The 10972-nt window shown below is 54.0% G+C and overlaps 2 protein-coding genes across 2 annotated transcripts; both read left to right on the top strand.

Annotated features, from left to right (window-relative positions):
• Positions 1 to 233: 233 nt before the first annotated feature.
• Positions 234 to 2083, top strand: nde1 (nuclear distribution protein NudE; the record flags this gene model as incomplete). Its single annotated transcript, XM_002558781.1, has 2 exons — positions 234 to 470; positions 527 to 2083. The coding sequence occupies 2 exons, from the start codon at positions 234 to 236 to the stop codon at positions 2081 to 2083; spliced, it is 1794 nt and encodes a 597-aa protein (XP_002558827.1).
• Positions 2084 to 3762: 1679 nt separating this feature from the next.
• On the top strand, positions 3763 to 10734 carry N7525_003761 (acetyl-CoA carboxylase ACC1; the record flags this gene model as incomplete). Its single annotated transcript, XM_002558782.2, has 3 exons — positions 3763 to 3909; positions 3990 to 4255; positions 4326 to 10734. 3 exons carry the CDS (start codon positions 3763 to 3765, stop codon positions 10732 to 10734), a joined length of 6822 nt encoding a protein of 2273 aa, XP_002558828.2.
• Between the last annotated feature and the right edge of the window lie 238 nt (positions 10735 to 10972).

Below are 10972 nucleotides of genomic sequence, written 5' to 3'. Positions count from 1 at the left end.
GGTACCGCGATCAATCCCTTGCGTCACCGCCTCGGCGAGGGGCTCTTATCAAAACGCACGGTTGTTTACATCGGGCCACCACACAGCATATGAGTCTCTGAGAGGGGCTGGCGTGATCTGCAGGGCAAGACAGGCTGGTGTACAGTCTCTGGTGACTTTCGCCAATTTTGGACGACACTCGTCGTCCAGACATCTTCTTTGCGACCGGTCCTGTGGGTGCCCAACGCGAGAAGATGCCGGCCGTCGATGAGTCAACTTCCGAACGGAAGCATACGAGCAGCTCTTACAGAGATGAACTGGCTCATTACAAAGCCCAGTATGAGCTGCTTGAGGCGGAGCTTGCGGACTTCCAGTCCTCCAGCCGGGAGCTGGAGACTGAGATGGAGAAGGACATTGAAGCTTCGGAGAAGCGGGAGAGGCAGCTGAAGGAAAAGCTCGATACGATGCGATATGAAGTCGACGAGTGGAAGGTAAGGGATCATGCCCATTGCTCACTACTGTGCGGGCGCTAACATTGTGCTGGTAGAGCAAATACAAGCAGTCGAAAACCGAAGGCAACTCTGTGCAGAACAACCTGCAGAAAGAAATTACCACACTGCGGGAAGCGAACCGCACTTTGCAGCTCAAGCTTCGAGATATTGAAGTTGCCAACGATGACTACGAGCGCCAAGCCCGGAACACCACCTCGTCCCTGGAGGACATGGAGTCCAAATACAACATTGGCATCGAGCGCCAGGTCTTGCTAGAGGAGGAGATAAGAAGTGGGGAGCAGGAACGGGAGCAGCTGCGCATTGACAACCAGCGCCTCCGGGATGAGCTGTCGGATCTGAAGATTGAGACCGAGATCATCCAGGAGAAGCTTCGAAATACCGAAGGGCATGGGATGCGCCGGCGCAAGCCGACTCCTTTGTACCATCGCAGCCCCGCGACTCCACAGAGTCTGGAGATCTTTGACCGTTCGCCTGGCACCGCTACATCTTCACCAGTATTTGCCACGCCCCCCGCTAAATCATCCCTTGCGTCGTCTACCGCTACTCCACCTTCACCCCCGATCTCGGAGTCGTCTGTGAACATGCGCAAGTCGATCAACGCTCACTCAAACTCTACGCCTACATTCCCTCGACAGAGAGCCGCTGGCGCGGATCCGGTGAACTCTAGAACCCTTCACGCACGGACTCAACCGCGCACCACTCATTCACGAACCCCATCTCTCGCTTACAGCAATGGCGCATATAGCACCGGCAATGGCAACAGCAGCGGAAATGGTCGGTCAACTCCCTCTATGTCGATCTCGTCTCGCAACAGTTTGACGAGAATGAACACCTCGCGGCCACCAGGGCTTCCCAAGTCTGGCTCACTGTTCCAGATCCGTGGCCTGATTGGTAAGATGCAGAAGCTCGAAGAGCGCGTTCAATCAGCCAAATCACGACTTCCCGCCCCATCTGACACCTCTTCTCGCGGATCCCCTCGCTCAGGGTCTGTGATCAGCGACACCCCCATTGTGCCCTCGTCGATCACTGTTCGCAGGGATTCTCGCAAGCGGCTGAGTAATAGTAGCCTTGGTTCCTCGGCACGGGATAGTGAAAGTACTCCATCTTATCCCCCACAGGGTCGCCAGTCATTTGGCCGGACAGGCGAGAGCCGCCCGAGCAGCCGAACTAGTTACTCTAGCCGCAGCTCCTTCAGCCAGAGTGTGCACTCGGGTGTCCCCGCAAATGCGCGGCCGGAAAGCCGTTCGAGTCGTCCGGGGGCCAAAACGCCACTGGGTCACTACTCGACGAACCCTATGACAGAGGGACGGCGACCTCGCTCATCTCTCAGCAATCATGCCGGCCAACTCCCTAACATTGCTGGCATGTCACTCATCGACGAGGACCAAGACATTACAACGCCAACAACCTCCCAAATCTCCCAGGAAATCCAACGCCCATCTGTGACTACTACTCCCACGCCCATAGTGAAGAAGCGAACCATCAGTGGCATCCCGGCTCCCCGGAGCTTCAAGACCAGCATCGGACCTGGTACCATGCCGCCGCCGCCAAACAGGAAGACCCAAGTCAGCGACCTGGGAGAGACCTTTTAATTCGTCCTTTTCGCCTTTAGTATTTATGGAATTTGGATTGGGGTTTAGTGAACGGGTGGTGGTGTGCTAAGGTTATTTTCCAACGTTTGTTTTTACATACTTCCAAGGTTGACTTTGATCGACTGCATTCTACAAGAGGAGTGAGGGGGTTTCCCTGCAGACCGCTCTGGTCACATCCCTTCCTGTATAGTTTTGCATGTCGACATGTCTTGGACCAGCTAGGCCTGGTTCATTGTGCGATTGTCCCCAGTGGATTCTGGGGACGTCCTAAGCTGTGTCTCAGCGATTGTCTTTTCATTCAAGATCCAATAATACCCATGATGTTATGCTCCCAATCATAGCGTTGTATGATATACTACCTAGGTACAATATAGGTTGACAAGTCTACATATGTATTTCCAAGGTTTGATGTAGAGTTGAGTTGTGATCTATGGTTTAGGGAATAATAGGTTGAGTTGGGATACAACATTACATGGTCATGGATATGATTGGTCTATGGGCATTTTTTCTGTACGCAATCTATGCCAACCTTGGAAAGCTGATCGTGTTGAATTATGCAGGTTGGCCGAATTAGGATAGCGTGTGCGCCATTCTCAAATTGGCAGTGGCGTGGAGTATATTTTACTCCGTATAGAATTCTAGATTGCATCATTGATATTGCCTTTAAAGGTTGAATATATATTGGTGGGAGTACGAGTACCATATTTTAGATATAATATGAACATGCAATTGTATGTTGAAAGGAAAAAAGAAAGAAAAAAAAAGCCAATACAAAAAGAAACTCGCTCTCCGAAGCCGAATTGCTGGCCGAATCGGGCGTCGAAATGTGCCGGGACCCGTGGGGAAGTATTTTACGGGCAATATGTGTGAGGCTACGGAGTACATCCTCCTTAGAGAGTACGGAGTCCGGAGTTTATCCACTTAGATGAGATATCCCCCTCTCCATATTTGGTAATAACTGTAATAGCAAAGATTGGATTTCTTCAATGTTCGATTCTTTACTCCGTATTTCTAAAAAAGAAAAGAAAAATCAAAAATAAAAAAAATGGTGAGCAACAAATTGTAGTGGAACCTGGCCCAACAAAGCCAGGGAGTTGGGGGAGCCCGTTCCTGGGAAAAAGTACCTCTCCATACTGTTAACTATGGTCAGGTACATGTGTCCTCGACCATTTAGGGGAATCCATCACGGCCAGTTGGGATCATCTCCACTTCGGTGGGACCTCCAGAAAATCATCTTCTCAGCAATTTTTCCCCTGGACCTTTTTTATTATTGAACTTGAAGTTCTGAATCTCTTCAATTTCTAGATTCAATTTTACATAGAATTTCTGTTCGGGTTTTGGTGGTTCCCGGTGAGTCTTACCTCGTACCTCTTTCTTTTTTTCTTATCCGTTTGCGAACCTGCCCTGCAGACCAATTCCGCATTTGACATCTTCAAGCCAAGTTCTCCAATTGCACATGCTGACCTGGCCTTTCTTCCCCTCCAGGGTTCTTTTCTGACGCTTACCCTTTTCTCCCTCTCATTTCTCTCTCTACCTTAACCTTTTTCTGCCCATATCCACGACTCGGGCTCTTTCCGCCACCAGCATTGTACATTACTTTTTAATCAGCGCTGTTGCATACCGCGCGAGAGCAGAACCTCAATTCCTATAAGGGAGTCTGACCTGCGATAATCAACATCATGGGTAGCACAATGGGCAACAGCTCGGCTGTCACCAAACATGACATCCCTTCACATTTCATCGGTGGCAATGCCCTCGAATCAGCACCTCCTAGCGCTGTGAAGGACTTCGTGGCCGCCCACGATGGTCACTCCGTCATCACATCGGTAAGTGGAAATAAAGAACAGCCGTGATTGCGGGCGAAAAAAAAAAGGCAAAATCGGACGTGGAACTGACTTGTTCCTAGGTGCTTATTGCCAACAACGGTATCGCCGCTGTCAAAGAGATTCGCTCGGTGCGGAAATGGGCTTACGAGACCTTCGGCAACGAGCGGGCTATCCAATTCACTGTGATGGCCACGCCCGAAGATTTGACCGCCAACGCCGACTATATTCGCATGGCCGACCAATACGTCGAGGTTCCCGGTGGAACCAATAATAATAATTATGCCAACGTCGAGTTGATTGTCGATGTTGCGGAGCGGATGGATGTGCACGCCGTGTGGGCAGGATGGTAAGTGGTTTGGAGATACGGCGGAGGGAAAAAGAAAGAGAGGGACGAAATGCTGATGCTTATTTTGTAGGGGCCACGCCTCCGAAAACCCTCGGTTACCCGAATCTCTTGCTGCGTCGCCGAAAAAGATCATCTTCATTGGACCTCCAGCTTCGGCCATGCGCTCGCTTGGTGACAAGATTTCCTCTACTATTGTTGCACAGCACGCCGGTGTGCCTTGTATTCCCTGGTCCGGAACCGGTGTCGACGCCGTGAAGCTCGATGAGAACGGTATCGTGACAGTCGAGGACGAGGTCTATAACCAGGGTTGCACCTTCTCGCCGGAAGAGGGTTTGGCGAAGGCTAAGGAGATCGGTTTCCCTGTTATGGTCAAGGCCTCTGAAGGTGGCGGTGGTAAGGGTATCCGAAAGGTCGAGAACGAGGAAGATTTCCCGGCCTTGTACAATGCCGCCGCCAACGAAATTCCGGGATCGCCTATCTTCATCATGAAGCTGGCTGGCAACGCTCGCCATCTCGAGGTGCAGTTGCTGGCTGATCAGTACGGCAACAACATTTCCCTTTTCGGTCGTGATTGTTCAGTTCAGCGTCGTCACCAGAAGATTATCGAGGAGGCCCCTGTGACCATTGCGAAACAGCCCACCTTCCAGGCAATGGAGCGCGCTGCCGTGAGCCTTGGAAAGTTGGTCGGATACGTTTCGGCTGGTACCGTCGAGTACCTCTACTCGCACTCCGATGACAAGTTCTACTTCCTCGAGTTGAACCCTCGTTTGCAGGTCGAGCATCCCACCACTGAGATGGTGTCGGGAGTCAACTTGCCCGCCGCGCAGCTCCAGATTGCTATGGGTATCCCTCTGCACCGCATTCGCGACATTCGCCTCCTTTACGGTGTCGACCCCAACACCTCCGCTGACATTGACTTCGACTTCTCCAAGGAGGAGAGCTTCCAGACCCAACGTCGTCCTCAGCCCAAGGGTCACACCACTGCCTGCCGTATCACCTCCGAAGATCCTGGCGAGGGATTCAAGCCTTCCAGCGGTACCATGCACGAGCTGAACTTCCGCAGTTCGTCAAACGTTTGGGGTTACTTCTCTGTCGGTACTGCTGGTGGTATCCACAGCTTCTCCGACAGTCAATTCGGTCACATTTTTGCATACGGCGAGAACCGATCCGCTTCGCGCAAGCACATGGTCGTTGCTTTGAAGGAGTTGAGCATTCGTGGTGATTTCCGAACCACTGTCGAATACCTGATCAAGCTCCTCGAAACCCCCGCTTTCGAGGACAACACCATCACCACTGGGTGGCTCGACCAGCTTATCTCTAACAAGCTGACTGCTGAGCGCCCTGATCAGATCGTCGCTATCATTTGTGGTGCCGTCACCAAGGCTCACCTCGCTAGCGAGGCTGGTATCGAGGAGTACCGCAATGGTCTAGGAAAGGGTCAGGTCCCGTCCAAGGAGATCCTGAAGACTGTTTTCCCTGTTGACTTCATCTACGAAGGCGAGCGTTACAAGTTCACCGCCACTCGTGCCAGCTTGGACAGCTACCACCTCTTCATCAACGGCTCCAAGTGCTCAGTCGGTGTTCGCGCCCTGGCTGATGGTGGCTTGCTGGTTCTCCTCAGCGGCCGCAGTCACAACGTCTACTGGAAGGAGGAGGCTGCTGCCACCCGTCTCAGCGTTGACGGCAAGACCTGCCTCTTAGAGCAGGAGAACGATCCTACGCAGCTCCGTTCTCCTTCCCCCGGTAAGCTTGTCAAGTTCACCGTCGAGAATGGAGAGCACATCCGATCTGGACAGTCTTACGCCGAGGTTGAAGTTATGAAGATGTACATGCCCCTCATCGCAAAGGAGGATGGTATCGTGCAGCTCATTAAGCAGCCCGGTGCCACTCTGGAGGCTGGTGATATCCTCGGTATCCTCGCTCTGGATGACCCCTCCCGCGTCAAGCACGCCCAGCCCTTCACTGGTCAGCTGCCCGAGCTTGGATCGCCTACCGTCCTTGGTAATAAGCCCTCCCAGCGCTTCTTCCTGCTCCACAGCATTCTGGAGAACATTCTTCGTGGTTTCGACAACCAGGTTATCATGGGTACCACTTTGAAGGACCTTGTTGAGGTGCTGCGCAACCCTGACCTTCCCTACGGAGAGTGGAATGCGCAGTCTTCTGCGCTGCACTCTCGCATTCCTCAGAAGCTGGATGCGCAGCTCCAGAACGTGGTTGACCGTGCCAAGGCCCGCAAGGCCGAGTTCCCTGCCAAGCAGCTCCAGAAGGCCATCGTTCGCTTCATCGAGGAGCACATCGGCCCTGCCGATGCTGAGCTGCTCAAGACCACCCTCTTGCCCCTGGTTCAGGTCATCAACAAGTACATGGACGGTTTGAAGTCCAACGAGTATAATGTTTTCATTGGCTTGCTGGAGCAGTACTACGATGTTGAGAAGCTGTTTTCCACCCATAACCTCCGCGACGAGGATGTCATTCTCAAGCTCCGTGAGGAGAACAAGGACGACATTACCGGCATTGTCCACACTGTTCTCTCCCACAGCCGCATCGGTTCGAAGAACAACCTGGTCCTGGCTATTTTGGACATGTACCGCCCCAACCAGCCCCACCTGGAGAATGTCGGCACATACTTCAAGCCTATCCTCAAGAAGTTGACCGAGCTCGAGTCTCGTTCTTCCGCCAAGGTCACTCTCAAGGCCCGCGAGGTTCTTATTCAGTGCGCTATGCCATCTCTGGACGAGCGCCTGTCGCAGATGGAGCACATTCTGCGGTCTTCCGTTGTTGAGTCTCGCTACGGCGAGACCGGATGGGAGCACCGTGAGCCTTCCTTGGATGTCTTGAAGGAGGTTGTTGACTCGAAGTACACTGTTTTCGATGTTCTTCCTCGGTTCTTCGTCCACGCTGACCCCTGGGTCACCCTCGCCTCCCTGGAAGTTTACGTTCGTCGTGCCTACCGTGCATACACCCTTAAGAGCATCGACTACAACGCCTCCACTGAGCAGCCTTTCCTGTCTTGGGACTTCACCCTTGGCAAGCTTGGCCAGCGCGAGTTCGGTGTTCTTAACTCCACCCAGCCCTCCGCCCCGGGCACTCCCATTGCGGAGGTCAACCCCTTCAAGCGGATCAACTCCATCGGCGACATGTCCCTCTTTGTGAGTGACGCTGCCAGTGACCCCGTTCGCAAAGGTGTTATTATCCCCGTGCAATACCTGGAGGATGCTGAGGAGATCCTCTGCAAGGCTCTCGAGGTCTTCCCTGTCGGCGGCTCGAACGCCAAGCGCCCCAGTGAGCAGGGCCTCATTGCTACCCTCGAAGGCAAGCGTCGTCCCGCCCCTAAGCCCGTGAGTGACAGCGAGCTCACCGGAGTCTGCAACATTGCCATTCGCGATATCGAAGACATGGAAGATGCAGATCTTGTTGCGCAGATGAAGCAGCTGCTCGCCGACAACAAGGATGAGCTCCTCGCCCGCCGTATTCGCCGTGTTACCTTCATCTGCGGCAAGCAAGGTGTCTACCCCGGCTACTTCACCTTCCGTGGTCCCAACTACGAGGAGGATCTGAGTATCCGCCACAGCGAGCCAGCTCTTGCCTTCCAGCTTGAACTCGGCCGTCTGTCCAAGTTCAACATCAAGCCCGTCTTCACCGAGAACCGTAACATCCACGTCTACGAGGCTATTGGCAAGGGCCCTGAGAATGATAAGGCTATTGACAAGCGCTACTTCGTCCGTGCTGTGGTCCGTCCCGGCCGTCTACGTGACGATATCCCCACCGCTGAGTACTTGATCTCGGAGGCCGACCGCCTCATGAATGACATCTTGGATGCCCTGGAGATCATTGGCAACAACAACTCCGACCTGAACCACATCTTCATCAACTTCTCTCCCGTCTTCAACCTCCAGCCCGTCGATGTCGAGCAAGCCCTGGCCGGTTTCCTCGATCGCTTCGGCCGCCGTCTGTGGCGCCTCCGTGTCACCGGCGCAGAGATCCGCATCCTTTGCACCGACCCCGCTACCGGAATGCCTTACCCCCTGCGTGTGATTATCAGCAACACCTACGGTTTCATCATCAACGTCGAGCTGTACATTGAGCGCAAGTCCGAGAAGGGCGAGTGGATCTTCCAGAGCATTGGTGGTACCGCCAAGCTGGGCTCTATGCATTTGCGCCCTGTCTCCACCCCCTACCCTACCAAGGAGTGGCTGCAGCCCAAGCGCTACAAGGCTCACTTGATGGGAACTCAGTACGTGTACGATTTCCCCGAGCTTTTCCGCCAGGCATTCCAAAACAGCTGGACCAAGATTGCCGAGAAGATTCCTTCCTTGTACGAGAAGCGCCCCCCAGTTGGAGAGTGCATTGACTACAGCGAGCTGGTCTTGGATGACACCGACAACCTTGTTGAAGTGTCTCGCGAGCCCGGTACCAACACTCACGGTATGGTTGGTTGGATCATCACTGCCCGTACTCCCGAGTACCCCCGCGGCAGACGTTTCATCATTGTCGCCAACGACATCACCTTCCAGATTGGTTCCTTCGGTCCTCAGGAAGACAGGTTCTTCCACAAGTGCACTGAGCTTGCCCGCAAGCTGGGTATTCCCCGTATCTACCTGTCTGCTAACTCCGGTGCCCGCATCGGTGTTGCGGATGAGCTGATTCCCTTCTTCTCGGTTGCCTGGAACAACCCGGAGAAGCCCGAGGCCGGCTTCAAGTACCTTTACCTCACTCCCGAGGTCAAGAAGCGCTTCGATGCCAGCAAGAAGAAGGAGGTCATCACCGAGCTCGTCAATGACGACGGTGAGGAGCGCCACAAGATTACCACCGTCATCGGTGCCAAGGACGGTCTTGGTGTTGAGTGTCTGAAGGGTTCCGGTCTCATTGCCGGTGCCACCTCCAAGGCTTACGAGGACATCTTCACCATCACTCTCGTTACCTGCCGCTCTGTCGGTATCGGTGCTTACCTTGTGCGTCTCGGTCAGCGTGCCATCCAGGTTGAGGGCCAGCCCATCATCCTCACTGGTGCCCCTGCCATCAACAAGCTGCTTGGTCGCGAGGTTTACACCTCCAACCTTCAGCTTGGTGGCACCCAGATCATGTACAAGAACGGTGTTTCTCACATGACTGCCAACGACGACTTCGCGGGTGTTGAGAAGATTGTCGAGTGGATGTCTTTCGTCCCTGACAAGAAGAATGCTCCTATCCCGATTCGCCCCTGGTCGGACACCTGGGACCGTGACGTTGCCTACTTCCCACCTCCCAAGCAGACTTATGATGTCAGATGGCTCATCGGTGGTAAGGAGGACGTTGACGGCTTCCTTCCTGGTCTTTTCGACAAGGGTTCCTTCGAGGAGGCCCTTGGTGGCTGGGCTCGCACCGTCGTTGTCGGTCGTGCCCGTCTTGGTGGTATCCCCATGGGTGTGATCGCCGTCGAGACCCGCTCGGTGGAGAATGTCACTCCTGCCGATCCTGCCAATCCCGACTCTATGGAGATGATCGCCACCGAGGCTGGTGGTGTCTGGTACCCCAACTCGGCCTACAAGACCGCCCAGGCTCTGCGCGACTTCAACAACGGCGAGCAGCTGCCCGTCATGATCCTGGCTAACTGGAGAGGATTCTCCGGTGGCCAGCGTGACATGTACAACGAGGTCCTCAAGTACGGTTCGTACATTGTCGACGCTCTCGTCAAGTACGAGCAGCCCATCTTCGTGTACATTCCTCCTCACGGCGAGCTCCGCGGTGGATCTTGGGTCGTCGTTGACCCCACCATCAACCCCGACCAGATGGAGATGTACGCCGACGAAGACTCCCGCGGTGGTGTCCTCGAGCCCGAGGGTATGGTGAACATCAAGTACCGCCGCGAGAAGCAGCTGGACACTATGGCCCGTCTGGACGCGACCTACGGCGAACTCCGCCGCTCCCTGGCCGACACCTCCCTTACCAACGAGCAGCTCAGCGAGGTCAAGGCGAAGATGGCCGCCCGCGAGGAGCAGCTCCTGCCCGTGTACATGCAGATTGCGCTGCAATTCGCCGACCTGCACGACCGCGCCGGCCGCATGCAAGCCAAGGACACTATCCGCAAGCCTCTGCAGTGGGTCAACTCCCGTCGCTTCTTCTACTGGCGTCTGCGTCGCCGTCTCAGTGAAGAGACCATCGTCAAGCGCATGGTCGCCGCCTCGGCACCCGCAGCCTCTGGCGTCGGCGCTACCGGCGAATCCCTGCGCACTGCCCATCTCCGCACCCTGCACGCCTGGACTGGACTGCTGGATGAGGAGCTCGAGCACGATGACCACAAGGTCGCTACTTGGTACGAGGAGAACAAGAAGGTTGTGCAGAGCAAGGTTGAGTCGCTGCGCACTGATGGCGTTGCGTCTGAGGTTGCTCAGCTGCTTATTGGCAACAAGGAGGGTGGTCTGCGCGGTGTGCAGCAGGTGCTTTCCATGTTGCCTGTTGAGGAACGTGAAAATGTGCTGAAGTACCTTGGTTCTGCTTAGATCCGTTTGCATATATTATGCACAGAAGCATCTATTATGACTTGATGGCTTTCTTTTTTTCTCTTTTTTTCTGTTATATTTTGTTACAGAGATTACATGGTGTTTTTGTTTTTGTTTTATGGTTTTGGACCTTGTTATATACGACTACAGTGTTGATATTCATTTTTTAATATCCAATACAATATTCAATAAGATCAAGTTCATGAAACTAGTAAGTAATGAAGTAAACAGTAAAGCT

Source organism: Penicillium rubens (genome assembly GCF_028828025.1).
Source record: "Penicillium rubens strain IBT 27055 chromosome Unknown utg000002l_segment0_segment0, whole genome shotgun sequence".
NCBI lineage: Eukaryota > Fungi > Ascomycota > Eurotiomycetes > Eurotiales > Aspergillaceae > Penicillium > Penicillium rubens.
The sequence above is the reverse complement of the archived record's forward strand: the minus strand, read 5'-3'. Positions and strand labels throughout refer to the sequence as shown.